Genomic DNA, 21,465 nt, shown 5'->3' on the forward strand with positions numbered 1-21,465 from the left:
TGCCCACCCCTGGTTTAAAGCAATATATTAAATAATTATTACTTAATAATAATCATCACTATCACGCTGTACAGAGGTAAATGTCTAAGGGGCATTGAAAAGCTGCGATTCACTATGGTACTATTTAAATATAAGAACATTAAAAGTCTCTTGCCAATAGGTTAACACGATTAGTAGATCAATAGTATTGATCACATCTACTGTATACCATGAGTTAGTGCTGAAAACAAAACGCAGTGAAGAAGTCCTGCAGCTGTTGAGCCCAGTGTTTAAAGATCATACACCCTCCCCCCCCACCCCCTTTGTGGAACTCTCCTCTCGATTGTGTTCTCCAAGTTTCCCGTTTCAATATTAGAGATGTGCCAAATTATCCCAAACACAGTTGCACATTTGTTTAGCTTCCCATCCAAATTCGATTCCTTCCGAAACTTTTCGTCTTATGAAAAGGGCTGATAATGCCGCCAAATTAGTAACCTTTCAGCAAATTATCGCCCGTGAGTGAAACCTGGTACGACCTATTTCTAGTCTCTGCATTAAGTGAGTCGAGCGATTGAAGACCATGTTGCAAAACAGCATACGAAGCAAAATTGCAATGCACATTAACGTAAGACTTGGCAAATCGCTTGCGCACAAAGTTGCAAATTTTGCCCCGGTTCGTGGTCTCTTCTCCAGACGCAGAAATTCGCAGCTTCCGTAAAATGTATGAACAGCACGGAGCACACTGTAATCTTGTCAGATTCCCTTCTCCCTTCAGTACGTCTGCACTTGGTAACAGTGCCACTTTCTGGTACTGTGCTGTTATACACATCTTCCCCAGGAGCCGGAAAAAAACATTTCTGGCGTGATAAAAGGGGGCAACACTTAAAATCGTCCAGCTCACACCAGCCATCACAAATTAGAATTTGAAAAAAAGCATTAAAACGCAATCTCATTATACAAAGTCAACAAACCATGGAATGAAGAACTGCACCTAATAATGTTTTTAAGTTCTGTTTTTGAATTTTTGCATATTGTCTACTTACTGTTAAAACTACATAATCTACCAAAGCATTGCAGTATAGCTACTCACGTAGCTAAAGGGGCCTTCATGTCCTTACTTTCACTTGCATACATCAGTGAAGATAGCCCCTGTAGGCGGTCTCCTGGAAACCCCAGCAAGTTGATGATTTTGAGCAGGTTTGGGGGCACCATGGATATGCAGAGGTGGAAAAGTCCGTAGCCAAAGCTCACAGCACCTTTCAGCCTGTTCAGAGACTCCTCCGTTACGCCTTCAGCAGCGACGTGATTATCATTTGCAGCATCAGAAGGTAAGGATTCCTGAGTTGTCTTCTTCGGAAACATTTCCTGAAGTGTATTAATGTCCACATAGCATTTATTATAAATTTTCCAGGCTTTGCGTAGGATCCACCCACCTTTTATGTAAGCTAGAAGTCAACAAAGGAAACTGTATTGAAAGGGATGCATAAATAATTAAATACATATACATTGGGCGTCGTCAGGTGCTAGAAACAAAGGCGTCTTGTTGATGAATTGTCGTGAAACAAAAATGTCTCCCCCCCCTGAATATAAACTTTGTGTGCTTTGTAAGGATAGTGTATATTTCTACACTCAATCACACTTTAAAGTTCCTTGTCATATGAAAATCCATATTTATGTGGTTTCTAAATCGCTGCAAAAGAAACAGGACGCAAACAGTACCGTATAAGGCTATAAATGCAGCATGTATAATTAATGAATCCTAAAGCATTGCCTTTTGTTACAAGCTTCCACTGAGGCAACTCGATTATGTTTACACAGCTGAATATTAAACCGGCAGACTATTTTCTTACAATGCGGAATATCGCAGAATATAAGATCGCAATGCGTCTGCCGGAGCAATAACCATCGCTACATCTGCATATCAATTTTCAATATGACAAAACTTTATGTAATGTCAGCATTTTGTTCTCAAAGTTGTTGCGTGATCAGATTTAACAAAAAAAGCCACGGTATATTATGCACTTCGCCACCTGTGAAGCAAGGATATCCCCAATACCCGGCCTAGTGGTGGCTCTTGAAGACTGGAGTCGGCCACATCTGATCTTATGTTTTCGGAGTATTGTATCGAGATGTGCACTGATTTGGATACTTCTTCCTATTCCTTTGTCAATTGGAAAGTTAAGTGCTGCATTGCATAGTGTTGCTTTGCATCTTCTCTCAAAGATACAGTAGTCGGTGCATTAAAAGTTGAAGACAGCACACTTCGTAACAGGAGTACAGTATACACTGATAGGCAAATTATTCTACAATTATTCTTGTGGACAGGTGTCACTCCACATGTTGTTTGAAGGCATGTTTGGGGGGTTATATAACACTTGTGACTAGTAAAACATGACTCCCTCTTCCCCTCTAAAAAATCTATATTTCAGGTGCTGGGTGAATGAGATTTGAGGTCGTATCGTATGTGAGAATGGTGGCGTCGGCAGAGTGCCAGACATTTACTCGGGTGCAAATGTTAGTCCGCAGATGTAATATTAACATGAAAATACAAAAGCCGGCAACTGACCCATTCGCCCATCTAGCCAGCAGCATGCAAGAGAAGCAGGATAACAGACTTAAAGAATAAATAGAAGATAGGAAAGAAAAATACACAAGTATAACACAGTAATCCCGAAACTACAGGTTTGATTGCTTGAGGAAAAGTAGGAACATGTGCAGGAAAATCATGGCACTGGTACTATTCATATTCTGCGTGTCATTTTGTTACCATGCAACTACACATGTATTTTAACTGCACTTCTCTAAGGCCGCGTCCAGGCTGAGAGCACGCGCGCACTTGAGCACTGCGCGATGAATCACGTTATGTCAATGTGATCATCTATAGTGCGCGTTCCATGGAGAGCAGCTCGAGGAGACAAATTACTTTGTATTTGCCGCGCGATGGCCGGGTCACGTGACCAGTTCGCCCAATGATGGCGAACCAGCTCTGTGACGTCATGCCCGCCCAAACCGCCACACCACACACGCGCAACAGCACATTTTTTACAGGCCGGGAATCGCCGCAGCTACATCAGCACGTGATATCACGGCGCTCAAGAGCACGCACGCAATCAGCCTGGGCGACATTCTGTATTTACAAGACAGGAAATGCACAGGTATATTTATTATTGTTTAATCGCACTGTCCTTTTTAGCGGGGGATTTTTCTGTGGCCCGTGGCCTGTAACATTGGGCAGTACAAGGGTTTCTATGCTAACCAGGAGTCGGATTTAAAAACTGGTTAGTTTGCAGGGTGGGGTAAATAACAAGTAACTAGGATTTACTCAGGCCAAGTAATCAGTCTCCAGAAGACACTTACTTCATTGGTTTTACTACAAGCCAAAATAGCATACAGCTATTACAGACGCGTGAGCCTCTGACTTACACACCCAGAACCTTAGACCCAGAATAGTGGACACTCTGAAACTGGCAAGTCTTTTTAATCATGTCCATGTGTTAAACAACTGACTCACCCGACAGTTCCTGCTTAACAAAGGAAAGCACCGCTAAGTAAACTTGGCAGTCTGCAACAATTATCTGTCTCTGCAGGCGGTCAATCATGGACTGTGCAGACTTTCTGACATCAACCTGTTAAGGAGAAACACACATACGCACCGAATAAAACATTAAAATCACGATAAAGAACATTTTAGAGCAGCCGCCCAAGCTGCTGTTTTTTTTAATTATTTTATTTTTACCCCTTTAATATGTGCATCAATACAATCCACACAATGATAAGTAACTAGCTAAGTTGCCGATTTAACCATTCTCCTATGTTCGATTGGCGAAGAGTCGGCTTGCGGGGTTCACTAAATGGCCAACAGTGCAGCAGAAGAGGACCAAAGATGCAAAGTTCTGTGGGGAAGATCATGTGACCAGGCAGTCACTAGATACAACTGGTGCACTGCTAGAGCGATGGCAGGGCTCAAAAAGGGGTGTGCCAGAGCCTGTTTCAGAAGAGGAAGGTGGTGTGACTTTGTAAATGGTTGCTATAGAAACAAAAATGCTTGTTACATCATAATACATAAAAAAATTATTTCAGAGTGTTTATATATATAGAAACAACAGAGGGATAGGGAGTGATCACAGGACCATACCAATTGAATAATGTAATCAAATATATAGGTGAGGTAATCGAAAAGATGGGTGCAAACTGTGAACTGAAAAGTGAATCAGAAAAGTGGGAAGGGAAACACAAAAATGAATGTGCACCCTAAAAGAATTCTCTTTCTCGCGCATGCGCAATGGATACGAACGAGCATGGAAATACACCTAAATTCCCGCGCATGCGCGACACGCACGGACTAGAACTGAAATACTGTCTAAGTCCCTGCACATGCGCATTAGACACTGTATATGGCGATGAGGGTTTATGGCTTTTAAAAAGCTTTAAAAACTCTACGAACTGCAGGATTATGATGGGAATATGACTAATAAAGGTAGAAACAATGGGATTATCTCTGACATTACGTTTATTGGTGTTTGTGCACTTTGTTGAGTCAGTCTGTGAGTAAGATCAGTGCGCATGTGCAACAGCTGATAGTAATTGACTCTGTAATTAGGGTATTGAAGGGGTATAAAAGGGTTCAGACCTCTCTCCCCCAGTAAAATTTGTCCCTGAAGAAGCTCCTTTGCTGGAGGGAAACGCGCGTTGGACGCGCAGTTGTGTCAGTCTCCTACTTGGAGCTGTTTTAATGTAGTGTCTGCAGTCTCCTGGCTTTAACTTTGCAGACCCTAGCAGTTAGTCGTTCATTTATTTATTTCCACAGTTTGTGTGCCTGCTTTCCTTGCATTCTATGTGAGGTGCTTTCACAGTTATCTCTGTGCTATTCACCCCAGCACTGCTGTGTCTGGCGGGTGTATATTGCAGAGTCTGTAACATCATTACACTGTACGTGCTAGCTTTATTATCCAGGCACCTGTACCTTAACACACTAAGCCTTTATTGCAGTGTGCAGTGCTGGTCCATCTAGCAAGGAAGCGTAATTAATTATTTGGCCACCCACTTGTGAACAACTATATACTCTCACTACTGGGTCTCATCGTTGCTCCAGAGGGGTTAACACCCTGACTCCTAGCATCCTTTGTCTTTTGTATCCCACCAATATTAAGTGGACATCTGGGACAGCACGACACAATAATTAAAGACATGGATGCCAGATAATTCTGATTTAATATATTTTTAATTCACATTACACATTACTTTGGTAATATATGTTTTAATGAATTTATTAAAAGTTAATTTTTACACTAGTTTGGTGTGCATATAAGTGAATTCTTTTAGGGTGCACATTCATTTTTGTGTTTCCCTTCCCCCTTTTCTGTTTATATATATAAATATACAGGTAAACCCCGTTATAGCGCGGTCCTCGGGGTCCACCCCGAGACCACCGCGTTAGTAACGGGGTCGCGCTAATTTTAAAAAAAATGGCTGCCGCGTGCCTGATCGGGAGGGAGTGAGGAGGGAAGGAAGGAAGAGGCCTGCACAACATGCGGCCCGTCTGGCCTCTCTGTGGGGCCCACGATGACTTTGGCCGGGCGCCAGTTAATTAAATAAATTTAAAAAATTTTTTTTTTTAAAAACAGCGGCGATTCATCCCTCCCAGCCCCCTCCCTCCCAGCCCCCTCCCTCCCAGCCCCCTCCCTGCTGCTTGCTGACATGTGAGGGGGGGGGTGGGCTGCTGACATGTGAGGGGGGGTGGGCTGCTGACATGTGGGGGGGGGTGGGCTGCTGACATGTGAGGGGGGGGGGGTGGGCTGCTGACATGTGAGGGGGGGTGGGCTGCTGACATGTGAGGGGGGGTGGGCTGCGGACATGTGAGGGGGGTGGGCTGCTGACATGTGAGGGGGGGTGGGCTGCTGACATGTGAGGGGGGGTGGGCTGCTGACATGTGAGGGGGGGTGGGCTGCTGACATGTGAGGGGGGTGGGCTGCTGACATGTGAGGGGGGGTGGGCTGCTGACTTGTGAGGGGGGGGGTGGGCTGCTGACATGTGAGGGGGGGGGTGGGCTGCTGACATGTGATGGGGGGTGGGCTGCTGACATGTGAGGGGGGGTGGGCTGCTGACATGTGAGGGGGGGTGGGCTGCTGACATGTGAGGGGGGGTGGGCTGCTGACATGTGAGGGGAGGGGTGGGCTGCTGACATGTGAGTGTATTGTGAGAGCTGAGTGCTTTGAGAGCTGCGTGCTGTGAGAGCTGTGTGCTGTGAGAGTGTGCTGTGAGCAGTGTGTGCAGTGAGTGTGTGTGCAGTGAGTGCTGGGAGTGTCTGGTGTGTGCAGTGTGAGTGCGTGCAGTGGGAGTGTGTGCGTGCAGTGGGAGTGTGTGCGTGCAGTGGGAGTGTGTGCGTGCAGTGGGAGTGGGAGCGTGCAGTGGGAGTGGGAGCGTGCAGTGGGAGTGGGAGCGTGCAGTGGGAGTGGGAGCGTGCAGTGGGACTGTGTGCGTGCAGTGGGAGTGTGTGCGTGCAGTGGGAGTGTGTGCGTGCAGTGGGAGTGTGTGCGTGCAGTGGGAGTGTGTGCGTGCAGTGGGAGTGTGTGCGTGCAGTGGGAGTGTGTGCGGTGTAGAGTGTGTGCAGTGTAGAGTGTGTGCTGGGAGTGTGTGCTGGGAGTGTGTGCAGTGTGCTGTGAGCAGTGTGTGTGCAGTGAGTAGTGTGTGCAGTGAGAGTGTGTGCAGTGAGAGTGTGTGCAGTGAGAGTGTGTGCAGTGAGAGTGTGTGCAGTGAGAGTGTGTGCAGTGAGAGTGTGTGCAGTGAGCAGTGTGTGCAGTTTTTTTTTTTTTTTTTAACGGGAGCCACGTGAAAAGCCCGTTATAACGGGTCGCGTTATAATGGGGTTTACCTGTGTATATATATATATATATATATATATATATATATATATATATGCTACAAGTATTTTCTCAAAGTACAGAGCTGATTTATTAAAAAAACTAAACAAAAAAACACATGTAGGATATTGCTTGGTCTGCAGCTTTATACAGATTCACACATTTCGGGTCCCCAAGTCCGCCTTATCCCATAGTTAAACAGCATACACTGCTTCCACTAGAGCCATGGGTTCTGGGTAATGACATGCAAATGAGAAGGAGACTTCAAAAGGGGCATAACATAAACAAGTAGACTTGTTAAGACTTCAAAAATGTTTTAGCTAATAATATAAATCAGTGTGGCAAGTTCCATAACATCATGCTGTACTACTGTTATCACGTTCTATGGTAAATATGAATGGTCCATTAATGGCAGTGGATATGGAAAAATGCTACACATCACACTGCTGAAGTTTTAAATTATGAATGAAGTCTTTTCAAAATGACCTATTCAATGCATTAAATCCATTCAATTCAATGCATTAAATCAATTCATTGGAATTATTCATGAATGTTAAAAAAAAAAACTTTAATTGGATCAGTTATAGAAATTCATATTTTCTGCTTATATTTCAAATGATTTAAGCCTGACATAGACTTCTAAAGCCTGATCAGAAAAAACTCAGAAGCCTGGACAGAATACTCTTGTGCCAGCCTTTCTTCTGCCCTTTCACTACTCTCCTTCCATTATACAGTAGGAGCAAAATCTCCCAATATCAACAAATCACATACAACTGTGGCCTAGTACAAGTACTAGTCTATTCTTTTCACAACAAATGTCACTATCTACTAGTTTAAATACTTTACAATTTCAGATTTAATCAAGTTACTGAATCAGTTAGACTTGGTGGACACTGATTTCTCTCGCAAAGACCACTGTTTCTTTAACCTTTCGGAACGGCAGTCCTGTATATTCCTGCTGGTCCCTCCTAAACTTCCTTGGGCTTTCTTAAGTGGAAGAAAGTAGCTCTGAAAGGCACTGAAATAGACCAACATGGCCCATGTCCCTGCCCTCACTTGGAAGGAAATGTCAATAAACAGTAGAGATTAGGCAAACTCTTATTCAGAGAAATTGACCACCAGTGCCTCTGGTTTTAGAGACACGTGGAATTTATATTGCTGCCAATGCAGAGCAGTCATTGGCTACAGGTTGGGCTCCAAACGCACTACTCTCCGCTTCCTAGGAGAAGACTGTAAGGCAAGATGATTTGGAATAAAACACAAATCTGTGCTGAACATTAAATTAATTAATTTGGTGGTTGAAGTGTGATGGGCACAAGGCGGTAGGTACTGAGTACTTCTTTATTTTCAAACCCAGAAACACTAAAGGGTGCTGAGCGTTAGCGCACTTTACTCCTGTGGATCTGTGCTTCAGAGCACCGCTAATTTTGTCTCTCCACAGCCAAAGTCGTGGTATACATGACAACAAGAAAATAATAGGCATGTCATCGTTTGTGCCTAGGAACTGAACCTATGCAACAAAGATGCATATCTTCCACTGTCTGCATCAATAAATGGCAGAACTGCACGACACAAATACAGCCCATGAATGAACTTGCTCCATTAAGCTCTTCACTGCCAGAGAGATCTGCAGTTCGATGCAGAACAGAGAAATTAACTGCATAATTATTCACAATAACACTGTTCAAATGAACCAGAATAATAGGCTTGAGCAAGATAGCTGTTGATTCACATCTGCGAGAGTAGTTGCGGTAGCATCACAATATCCCACAACATAGCAAAACTTCATACATGCAGTATATCACAATATCCCACAACGTAGCAAAACTTCATACATGCAGTATATCACAATATCCCACAACATAGCAAAACTTCATACATGCAGTATATCACAATATCCCACAACATAGCAAAACTTCATACATGCAGTATATCACAATATCCCACAACATAGCAAAACTTCATACATGCAGTATATCACAATATCCCACAACATAGCAAAACTTCATACATGCAGTATATCACAATATCCCGCAACATAGCAAAACTTCATACATGCAGTATATCACAATATCCCACAACATAGCAAAACTACATACAGTACATGCTTTATATCACAAATGTCCCAGATGTCTCAAACAAAAAAGATGCCATCTTGGAGACTTTATTAAATAAATAAAAAAGCATGTTTATGGGAATCATATCAGCACCCAAAAAAATAACATATTTTAGTAAATATTTTACCCGAGTATCTCTATACACTTCTAGCTTTCATAGCCTCTTCTCTCACTCAAGAACATATAAGTGTGCCCCCTACATAAAGAGGCTTGCCAGATCTGACAATGATTTGTTCCCGTTGGTGTCCATTCAAGGGTTTCTTTGGTGGTATTCAAATTTGGTGTGTGTGTATGTGTGTGTGTGTGCCAGTATTGGTTGTGAGGTCTTTGTTCATTAAGTTTTAAACAGTTTGAAGTAAACCATTGTTATTTGGTATTACAGAGATGTCTCTATGGTAATAATGTGCCCTGATCACACCAGACCCACCAAAGTAGCACAATCTCCTTACTTACATTCTTCTTGATCTTATTCTTAATGGTTTCTATAACCCCTTCATCACTCTCACACAGCTTCTCGGTCATTTTTAAATCTTCGCACGCGACTTGCATTTTTTCTTCTTCGAATGTCATCATTGCATTCTAGGGGAAGACAAGGTATATTTCTGCATTAAAGTAGATAAGAAAATCTTTATACAGTAGGGTTGTTCTATAGCTTCAGGATAGTTCTGACAAGGTCCCCAATTTAATTTGCTGTGAACCTGCTTCCGAGTCATGGAAAAGGCTCCCATGCGTTTGCATGGAGTTTAAAGCTTTTTCAGCATATTGAATTGAGGTCAAAGAAGGTGATGTTACAAAATACGGGGGCATCATATTTATCCCAAAAAGCGATTCCCATTATTTCAAATTCAAAGCACTGCCACCTCTAACATGACTACAATAGTTGAGTTATGCATTGTGCTGCTTGCCCGTTTGGAAGTGAAGTGCTTAAAAGTGGCTAAAGTGAGAAGATCGAGAAGAAGAAAAAAAGTAAACGTCACCCTTTCACTCCTAAAAGGGCTTGCAACACTCTGAAACGCAAGGTTTTAATGGCTATTTTCAGAACAGTAAGGTAGTCATCAGCAGATTTGAGCACAGAGCTTCGACGGTAGCTACATTCAGCCCAGAAGGTCTTTGACCGAGATCATGATTCCCACTGGCGAGTGAAATTACAAAAAGTCAATGAAGATGAGAATTGGAGAATTATGAAACGTTTAGCAATTTGTAACTGTATATTGGCCATAAATGACAACTGTTAGCCAAACCAGCCAAGTGTCAATTACGTTATGAATGGAAAGCATTATGGCCAATACTGCTTAATGCCGAGTACTGCATGTTGTGGGTATTTGCAGTTTTCATCTCCAGCCATTGTTGAATGTTGGAACCTATCGCGTTCAAATCTCATTGTGGAACACGTGGAACCACTGCAGATCATTCCCGGCGTGTTCTATTTCTTAGCAAGAGAAAGAAAAAGAGGCTGGTAGCGGAGCACTACAAGCAAGTTGCGTGACTGCAGAGATGAAAAAAATCTAATAAAATATTTAATGCAGGTTTAAAGCCGGTAGCCGCAAACCTGCATTAGATATTAGATTGTTTCATCTCTATTCAAGCACGTCTCGCCACTTGCTTGCAGTGCTCCGCTAAACCAGCCTCCTTTTTTCAATTGCTGTTTTCACTCATTGAGGAGGAGCACACTGATTGGGGAGTTCCGGACAACTGCTCACCGCGAGGAGATTACAGGAGACTTCGCGCCCGCAAGTGTAAGCTATGATTTTATGAATTTTCTATATTGAGCCACGAAGGGGCCAGGGTGTACAAATGGGGTACTGTGTGGGAGGGGTTGGAGCTGGCGATCCGCCAATCCCGCGAGTTATCTGGCTGCCTTCCTTCTCCCTCCCCCATACACCGTGGTCACGCATATATAGGCCACACTCCAACACACATATGTATCATTATTCATACTCCCCTGGACTATAGGACTTATGTACATCATTGTTTTCATGCACAGATACATCTCACAGTGCGCCATTGTAGCACCGGTACACTGGACTTTGTCCTATCCATAAACGGTTCTATTTCTTAGACTTACTAACTCAATTCAGTACCATTTTCCAATACATAAAGATTCATTTCTTGCAAAATGTACAAATATTAAGAGCCAGTTTGAGAAATTCGATAGTAAATTGCAGTTTGTTACATAAAATAAAGTATATTAAACACTGTAAACAAACAGTGGTCTGATTTTCCTTACGCAGTACACTATTGCATGGTCACTGAAAATGTCAGGGAGGATACCAGAGGATTGGATTCTGTTGGGACTAGAGGATAGAATCCAGTCTAGCAAGGAATGGTTGTGAGATTTTAGGTTTGTCCGTGTGGGTTGGGAAATTAGTTGGGTTAGGTTTAGTGGCTTCTGTTTCTGAATACAGTAGGGCCACGCTCATACGGCTGGTTCCGTTCCAGGCCGCTGCCGTAAAGCGGGGCCCTACTGTACCTTTGAAAACAGATGCAGAGCTGTAAACCAACTGTTCCGCTGACAAATGGCATCTGACAAGGAGTTGCGCATGCACTAAAACTGTTGCTTAGTGACAGCTGGATACTCGTCATGCTGAAAATCACAGGAAAAACGGAACAAGTGCCGAACCCAATTAATACGGGTATACATTGGGAAACGCTGTATGAGCGGAACGCCGTAAAGTGGGGCCCTACTGTATTGTTGTTTTTTAGGGTCCAGCCAATTGAGGTTGAAATCCCCAAGAACTAACACCTCAATCTTCCCATTCAGAGAGAAAATTGCGCCAAGAAAGTGAGTGATATCAGTCAGGGATTGTACTTGCACTTTAGGGGGGTGGTAGATGCCAGCAATAAAAATCGGCTTAGAGAAGGGGAGGCACATTTTACCAACTAAGATTTCAAAAGACTGCGGGGCTTGGGGGGGAGGGGCAATTTAGCAGCATGAATTGTAAGGAGTCTTCAATGTAATAACACCCCTCCTCCTCTCTTTGACCTATCTCTCCTAGAAATAGAGTATCCCTGAATGGAGATACTGTAGTTGCATCAAGGGTTTTAGGAGTTAGCCATGTTTTGGTAAGAATGATGGTTCTGATGAAACCGAGAAGGTGAAACGCGTAGAGTGACGTTGTTGAACCAACCGGAACCCCTAGAAGCGGATGTCATCACTTCCGGTTTTCGGTGAGACGCATCCGTGATACGCACGCCAGCATAGAGGAACAGCTGAGATACCACTCATCCGGTTGCAGAGATCCACTGCGTGAGATCTAAATGCTTGTTTAAACCTTGTACCATGTGAGTTTATTGGATTTTTTTCTACTTTTATAAATTACCTTGTACAGTCTGCACTATGTCCAGTTTTATTTTATACTAAAGGCTCATTGGAGTGACTTACCTGTCTGAGGACAGTGTGCTTATCAGACCGATATCGTTTGCGGCACACCATCTAAAGATACCCTTACGTGTCCTTATTCATCTCACGTTTGTGAGTATTCAGATCACAGACTTTGTTAATACACTATCCACGCTAATTTTTACAATACTGCACTATCAGATTATGTTTTTGTTTTCACATGTTTGCGCTTCCTGATGATCCATACCTTCCACTATGAATTGTAAGGAGTCTTCAATGTAAAGTAACACCCCTCCTCCTCTCTTTGACCTATCTCTCCTAGAAATAGAGTATACCTGAATGGAGATAGTTGCATCAAGGGTTTTAGGAGTTAGCCATGTTTTGGTAAGAATGATGGCTCTGGGTTTATGCAAAAGGCAGCATTCCCTTAGTTCATCCAGTTTGGGTTGCAGGCTTCGAATATTTATATGGGCGACAGATAGCCAGTTTTGGAAGTTGAAAGGGGAATTCTCAGTGTTATGGGACAGAGTTGAGAATGGAAGGCCTGGTTTGAGATGAATATACCCTGCTAAGGGCTAACAATATACTGCCAGTATAAAATGTGAGTAATTGTTTGCAGGCTGTAAGGTTGGGATGTTTGCCATTAGAATGAGCGGTGGTTGGTGTGCTGTTTTTCAGAGTTCCCCACCAAGATTCAGCAGATAATACAAAGCTTTTGAATAGTCCAGTCCAATGATTACATTGGGTATGTGCCAGGAGTGAGAAGTTTGTAGTGGATAGAGAAACATTTCCATGAGGTCACAATAGAGGTGAGGTTAGTAGCAGGTTCATTATCATAAATGTAGGTAACTTTGCACGAAGCTGTGGTGAGTCCAGTTGGCGTGTGCATTTAGCACACCACAGATGTGTGCCTTTTGCCGGCTACTGAAAGCGTGTCGCATTTGGCAGTGCTAGGGTGCGTTAAGGGATTGCAAGAAGATTTAAAATGCGAGCTCTTACGACGCTATGCTTCCCTAGACGTCTTTGGAATGAAGTAAAAGGTGACAGTGTGTGCTCATTTGCATGTAGTTACACAGAATCCCTGGCTGCAGTGGAAGCACTGTATGCTAAGAGATAAGCAGGGTTGCAGACCTGTCTGGGACATGTGAACGTGCTCACAAAAGTGATATTTTTATTTGCTCACAACCGTCTCCCTTCTCGCCCCCCCCCCTTTTGCCCCCCCAATCCAATGTGCCTGTTGCAGGATGAACAATTAGCAGACAACTCAATTAACAATCAAGCTTTCTATCCCTAACATACCAAATATCAACAAATGCATTCAGGGTGGGTGTGATTCTTGTATACAGGAGCTTACAGATGATGCAATGGGTTAAGCCTTCCAGAGATCCACAGGAACATTCAGCTTAAAACCCGGGAGGATTTTTACTGAACCAGCATATATACTATACATTGGTGTTAATACACATGGATTTCTCAGACAAAATCAACCTGTATTTTATTGTGGCAGTAAAAAAAAATAATGCAATCCCCACCATTTTTTGGAAATAAATTTTCTTTACAGAATTAGAACTGGGGTGTCCCCTGCAGCAAAATCATATTCTTCATAGCTTCTGGGACCTTTTTGGTTCCAAAGATATTTATCTTTTAATGTGCCGGTAACATGAAAGTAAAATCAAATAAAATCATTCACAACTACTCATTCCCCTCACCCCTTTCCTACTTACTTCCCGTTTTACTCGCTACTCTCGCAACCTCCATTGATCTCTCTGCTCTGGTATCTACCCTGAACGCTAACTGCTCGTGTCTCTCGGTCCTCTGAACCTGACAATCTTGTCAACTCTCACAATCCTGTACACTCTTGATCTATATGCCCGTTTTTGGCTCCGGCACTCCCGTCCCTCTAACCTGCGGCCTTAGCTAAATTCACAAACACGCTTCCTTCCCACTTGCTCCTCTGAACGTCAATAATGGAAATATCACAGTCGGGCTGATATTTTCTGCACTATAAATTTCTCCTGTCCTGTTTTAACTCTGCTCTCTCTAAGGCCAAAAAGAACTACTTTTTCTCACTCGTCAACTCACAAATCCAATCCACGCCATCTTTTCTCTGTATTTGACCTTCTCCTCCCACCTCTCATCCTTCGTTCATTTCTCTTCAAGCCTTTGCTGACCACTTTAAAGGCAAGGTTGATGCTATCCACAATGAGGTCCGTTCTGTCCGTTCCCCCTCCTCTCTGATTCTACCTGGAAGTTTCTACGCTGATTTTGTCCTCTACCACATGCTATCCTGGTTGCTGCTCCCACGATGTCGTCGCCGTCTTCCTCACCCTCCGTCGCCGGCTGCAGGTAAGTGTTCCATTCTTTTCAGCTACTCAGAAATTACCCTGCGCCGGTTCCGACCCAGTGCCGGTCCCGGTCCCAGCCCCCTGCTGCTGGGTCCGGGTAATTTCTGGGTAGCTTAAAAAACGCCAGGTAAGCCGGGTACCGGGTAATTACCCGGTACATCACTAGCAAGGAGCCTATGTGCCTTACTACCGACCTGTATCCCTCCTGCCGTTTGCCTCCAAACTGCTAAAACGGCACGTGTTCTCCCGATAATCAACTTTCTTAAACCTCATGCCCTCCTGGACCCTTTACAAACTGGCTTTCGTACAGCTCATGCAACAGAGACTGTGATCACTAAAGTAGCCAATGATCAACATGAAGCAAAATCACATGGTCATTTTTCCCTATGAATCCTACCATACTTGATCTCTCTGCTGCCTTCGATACTATCAATCACTCTTCTTCTTCATATTCTAAACTCTCTTGGTATCCGTAATCCCCGATCCCTTCCAGACACACACACACCTCCTCACCTTTAACTTCCAGACACCCCCCCCCCCTCACTCTCCCCATTCCAGACATCCCCTCCTCACCCCTCCATTACGGCACTTCTGTTGCTATATGGAAGCCGGCATAACATCTTAACCCCTTCCTCCCCCACCCATAATCCTTAACCCCTTCCTCCACCCCATGCCGATTAAACCCTATCTCTCTCCTCCCCATTAAACCCCCACCTCCCCATGCCCATTAAATATGTGCAGGAAAAGAGGGCTAATGGTGTGCATGGAAGTTGAAAAAAAGGCCTAAGTGAGGTTTTAGTTCATGTGTTGTAAAATAAATGTAAAAATGTTTTATACGTAAAAATGTAATATACTCAAAGTATTTTCTTTTTTACATTGATTAAGAATGAAATTAATTTTTTAAGAACGAGATGTCACAATAAATACGTTTTTGGATGACTTTAGTTGTTGGTTTTTCTTCTATTTGGTATTTATCGCAATACATTTCTTTACAGCAATAAAATACTTAACTAAAAACATCCCACAATAACGATATTATCACCCAACCCTAGTCCAGATTCAGGATGATAAATCCACAACGCCACCTACTTAACAACACTGAAGCAAAAAGGCTCAATGGGGAGTACTTTCATTTTCTATCCAGATGAACGGCATCCAATTCCAATACCCTGGGTGAATCGTTACATGAAAATGTTTATAAATCTTTTATCAATTACACTGAACACAAATAGTTTTTTGTTAATACTTACCAAAAAGCTGACAAAACTAGCTCCAAAACTCATCAATGGACTGTGGACTCTGCAAGGAAAGATATGTACAGAATTACTATACTTGTACAGGATAGAATACTTGTCATAGCGTTACAAGTTACAATACATTTACTAGCGTTGTATGTAAACGCTATTTGCTATTGTGACTTTGCCAACATGAGGAATATCTGACCAACCAAATATAACCTGTAGATCTACAGTCAGAATACCTGAAGTTTTTATCGATAAATCACATGTGAACATACACTCCTTCTTTTGAGAAAAATGGTAGATTATCCAACTGTGGATTGCTCCATTAACAGTACCTAATTTTTGTGGAATAAAACAGATATGGCGCAATAAACAGTTTTTTTGGTCTTCTCATGATAGTATAAATGACGTGAGAGCAGGATTATATATATATATATATTCCAGTGGAGATACACAATGGAAAACTTATAGGGCTTGGGGTTTTAAGGGTAGTAAAGAAATCTGACAGCTAAGACTCTCTCTTCCATTTAGAGCACCTGCCTAATCGTTCAGGAAATACGCAGGAGATATTGGGAATACAGTGGATGTGAGGTACGCTACAGGTGTACAGGCCTTTCTGTAATATCCATTAAAATTTAGAAAAATGCGAATTATTATTTTTCTCAGTTTTCTACACTTGTATAAAACTTTGAGAACGGCACCAAAAATGAACACAAAGGAGGGTGTGTACTTTTATTCTAGGAGTTTCTTTTTACCCTTTTAGCTACCGGAGGAAGCAGTACAGTAGTATGCTTCTCTGCTTTAGGCTACGCTTATAGTGCCGGCAACGCGACGGTCGCTGGAAAATCAAAATCGAGATGACTTCCAGCGATCGCGACCAATCAGTCGCGCCGTCGCGTCACGCTTACTATAAGCGTAAGATGGCGGCAATGCATTTGTTTTGCCGCAACGTCGCATCACTGTCGCCGGCACTATAAGCAGCTCTAGAGATGGAGAGATAGTTCTAGCATTGTTTTAGCACTAGTCCTCTATGTCTGACCAGTTCAAGCACGGAGCCTCCTGTATTACAATGCAAAGGAAAAACCTCCTCCCAAACTGAGGGGGTTAGAGAGAGTGCACAGATATTTGTGAATAATCACTGTTATCTTTACACTGATTCTCAGTTCCAAGATAAGGTGCTTATCTACTTATGTTTATGACATATTGCAGTTTATTACTGTAGAAAGCAATTGTCTGATAATCTGCTGATATGAAGACACAGAGACCCGAATGAAATCCAGCATCCTGCAGAACCAGGATAAACCGTATTATTATGTCCCAATAGTACAAACATTTACCCAGGCATAGCTTTAGGAGGTAAGGCATTGTTTGTAAGTATGCCAACTTTAAGTAGCAAATCCACACGCAGTAATTACAGAAGGGGGGGGGGGGGAATCAAGTATAAGAAAAAACAAAAACCCCACATAAGTAGGCAACTAAGAATATAAACATAAGCAGTGTGATCCAGTGTAAAAATGCAGAAATCAAAGAAACGCCTTGTCATAATAATATCATGAGCTATAAGGTTGTTTAATCCCCTTTGGTGCTTGAGGGGTTATTGAGCTACACTTGTTTTAACAAAATACAGGGTTTGAAACTGATCAGGACTGTTTCTTTGGTCGGCTCTGAACTTCAAAGGGACTTACTTGGGGTGGGGGTCCATCCAGGACAGCCCACTCAAGGTGTTAACTGTTTTAATCAAGTTCTATAGACATAGTCTGGGTAGAGCAGCTTTAAAGCATCCTCTAGGAGGGGTGGGCTTATGCCGTTGCCATGTGGAAAGAATGTATTTAAGTCTGGGAAAAGATTTTGAAAATCAGATGTCCACAGAGGTGTATTTGAGACCAGATACAGGATATTTCATCGTCTCTTACCAGTGACCTCTCTGGGGGAAAATCTATGGCATTTGGTAAAGTATAGGTTTCCTTTTATGTTTTCCCCTTTTATTTTAAGAAACTGTTCTGCCTTTTATTGTAACTGTATGTTTTTTGTAATACATTTTCTGTAATCTTAGCACTGTATTATTTATATTAAAACATTTAATAAATAATGCTTTGGGCTCTGAATTAACTGATTGCATGCTCTGGGGAGAGTAATTACGATTCAGACACATTTTTGGCTACAACTGATTTTGGTGTATTAAAGTGCATAGTTTTTCTATAATAAACAGAGACCTGGGGCCCTGGCAAATATTAGTCTGATATATTTGATCATATTTGCATACCCTGAGGTGGTTGCAGTGGATAGATATGATTTGCAGTTGAGAAGGGGTTAATATTAACTCACTGGTTCCTGGAGGAGGAGAAATATCTGAACAAGCTCCTCACCCCTACCACTTGCAGCACTTATCATCTGAGATCTGACTCCAAAAGACTGTTCATGGTCCCAAGGCTCAACAAAGTAGCCGGCTGCTCCTCCTTCTCTTACCGTGCACCCCAAAACTGGAACAACCTACCGGAGACTCTCACAGCCACCACCAGTTTAAGTTCTTTCAAAACTAAGGCTGTCTCACACTTTAATCTGGTCTGTAACTGTTACATACGCCTATAATATACATCTCCTGTAACTGTGCATGCAATGTATTGTATATAATGTATACCCTGTTCATTTATGTAACTGTATTTGTAACCATGTATTATTTGTCATATTAACTATGCCAATAAATACTTGAAAACGAGGAGGTAACTCTCAATGTATTTCTTCCTGGTAAAACATTTTATAAATAAATAAATATGGGGTGGCTAGAGTAGCCATGTGTATTAAGCCTGGTTGCATATCTAAGTCACATGCTCACTTGTGTACTGTTCATGGCAGTGGTACATTGGGACGGACTGAGGAGAGATATAACTCATTTGAGGGACCTTTGCGAAGGTGAAGAGTGGGGCAGTTTATGAGCTGTATATTAATCCTCGATTCTGTGGAGGAGATATTGTCCAGTTAACGGACCTTTGCGGGGGTGAAAAGTGGGAGCGCTTGCGAGCATCAGTGTTCACCCTTGTCCCGTATGCAGGTCGCGGGCTAGCTGGCTGTCGTACGTGACACTCCTGTTAGTGTTTTTTTCAATGACAAACCAACATTATGTTTCCTGATGCAATGTAATTCTGAAATATGAGTTCCTGACCATAAGCAGAGGCACTCTCCATATGACTGCAAGTACGGAGATTCCTGGTGTAATGTGCTTATCCAAGTTACGTTTCATCAGTTAGGAAGTACAACAACGTATAAAGGAATACAGGACTGTACAATACAAGAGGGCTAGTTAGATGTCCTTATCTAACATGGAATATAAGCATTTAGCAATCGCAGAGCGGCAAATCAATGTGTTAAAGAGAGTTCACAAATGGGAATGCATTATTTTACACGCTCAGAAAAAAAATAATATGCAACAGCAATATACCTCCAAAACAGAAATCTAATGTATTCCACAATAAAATATGACAGGTACGAAGGGGGAAAAGTACAATTACACACTTTGCCTTAAGGGGTTAACTGGGTGGGCTCACTCAAGTTCCGTCCCTCCCCCTAACTGCAATGTGGTATATACAGGGCCGCCAACAGAATTTTGGGGGGCCAGGACAAACTTGTAGAATGGGGCCCCTGCAAATGTTACAAAGGTCTACTTCGTCCCGTCATGTCTTTGTTACACCCTCCCCCTAGTGTCTCTCTCTCTCTCTCGCCCTCTGTCATTCCTCTTCTGTCTCTGCTCTCCAGTCCTCACGAATGTCTCACCCCTCCCCCCAGTATCTCTCTCCTCTCCCCCAGCATGTCACTCTCTCCTCTTCCACCAGCATGTCTCTCTCTTTTCCACCAGCATGTCTCTCTCTCTCTTTTCCACCAGCATGTCTCTCTCTCTCTCTTTTCCACCAGAATGTCTCTCTCTCCTCTTCCACCAGCATGTCTCTCTCTTCTCCCCTCCCCCCAGCACGTATCTTTCTCCTCTCCCCTTAGCATGTCTCTCTCCTCTCCCCCAGCAGTCCTGGCTGTCCCCCCGTCTGTGACCCTGAATATATGTCAGTGTAAGGGTATAAATACCTCACCCTTTGTTCTAGAAGCAGGTTCTACATAGTTCTGAGTGGGGTCCTCAATGTAAGTACTGTTTATAAGTTGTATGTCTAGTTTGCAGCTTGTGTGTCTGTGTCACCGTTTATTGTTTTCCAGTTCAGTAACGTTCCCGATCATTGGCCAGCACCTGTTAAAGAATAAGGAAGTCCAAGTTTGTAGGAGAATGATGCCACACTGTTCTCATAGGGTTATTAACCCCCTGTATCACGTACTCCTATTGAATCTGCCCAACCGGCAGGTTCTTCTTGCATTCCTGTCTCCCTACAAGCTATTTCTCTAAATCCTTATGGAACGGGTAACCAAGTCAAGTACCTCCTCTGTATAGGACCAGAACCTACCGGACGGTGATATCTCTAGAGCTTTTATACTTTGTCACGTGTACTGCATCGTGAATTTTTATGTGAATTATTTTTGGGCGGATGTTCAATAAACACACTTCATTTAATAAAAGTTCCTGAGCCCATTTCTATGCTTCGCTTTCATCCACGCCCCGCCATGCACTTACCACACACCATCTATATGGCCTGAGAGACTGAGCAATTACATTCTGGACTGATCTGATATGACACCATTTATAGATGGGCAATGGGGGTAACACACACATACTGTACGAAGGTCTAGAGGCCAATTTATGTGGGACTAAAAAAATTGTCCAGCTGAACGTTAACAGAATATTGTAATTATGCAACATTTGAAAGCAGCAGTCCAAGCTGCTGTTTTTTAAACCTTTATTTTTTCGCTTTAAAACGTGCAACAATACAATCCACACAATGATAAGCAATTAGCCAAGTTGCCAATTGATCCATTTTCCTTGATCGATCGGCGAAGATTCGGCTCGGGGGTTCACTAAATGACTGCAGAGGCGTATTCTGCACTCAGTGGAACGCATTTGTTTATAAATATGACAAAGTTCTGTGGGGAAGATCACATGACCAGACAGTCACTAGAAACAATTGGTGCACTGCTAGAGAGAGTGCAGGGCTCAAAAAGGGGAGTGCCAGAGCCTGTTTCAGATGAGGAAGGGGATGTGACTTAGTAAATGGTTGCTATAGAAACAAAAAAGGCATGTTACATTATAATATATTAAAAATGTCATTCAGAGTTGTCTAAAAAAAAAAAAAAACACATGTACGATATTGCTTGGTCTGCAGCTTTAAAATAACTTCTTGATGGAGGCTTTGCTGAGACATGAGTCAAAGAAATAATTCAGGAGGCTTGAAAGTGAAAGTGAATGTGCAGCAAAATGAAACAGTGTCCGCATGAGAATCCTGTGACAATGCAGGTTGTGTATTGAAGATGCTTGATTTTAATAAAAATCATCTTCATAATGAATGTGCTGTGATTTAAATCTGGTTATTAATGCAAGCTAAACAGTGGTTAAGATAGAGAACGCAATCAACACAGTAGATGTGGCAAAGGTCTGTGTAGTGTTCAAGTTGAGCTTTGCTGCTGGCATATTTAGAGACTTTGCAGTCCAACAGG

General features: G+C 42.7%; 1 protein-coding gene across 2 annotated transcripts in view; it reads right to left on the bottom strand.

The window, feature by feature from the left end:
* TTC39C (tetratricopeptide repeat domain 39C) overlaps positions 1-21,465 on the bottom strand; it is a 108,971-nt gene that overhangs the window by 34,542 nt on the left and 52,964 nt on the right. Inside the window, exons 2-6 of one of the 2 annotated variants that reach the window (XM_075584989.1) lie at positions 15,892-15,940; positions 9,410-9,535; positions 3,491-3,605; positions 2,546-2,593; positions 1,070-1,424 (exon numbers count right to left, since the gene is read on the bottom strand). In XM_075584989.1, the coding sequence (XP_075441104.1) occupies positions 1,070-1,424; positions 2,546-2,593; positions 3,491-3,605; positions 9,410-9,535; positions 15,892-15,940 (693 nt within the window). The remainder of the gene's footprint in view (positions 1-1,069; positions 1,425-2,545; positions 2,594-3,490; positions 3,606-9,409; positions 9,536-15,891; positions 15,941-21,465) is intronic. The other variant, XM_075584992.1, reaches the window with a different exon arrangement.

The sequence above is a fragment of the Ascaphus truei genome, chromosome 2, assembly GCF_040206685.1.
Source record: "Ascaphus truei isolate aAscTru1 chromosome 2, aAscTru1.hap1, whole genome shotgun sequence".
Taxonomy (NCBI): domain Eukaryota; kingdom Metazoa; phylum Chordata; class Amphibia; order Anura; family Ascaphidae; genus Ascaphus; species Ascaphus truei.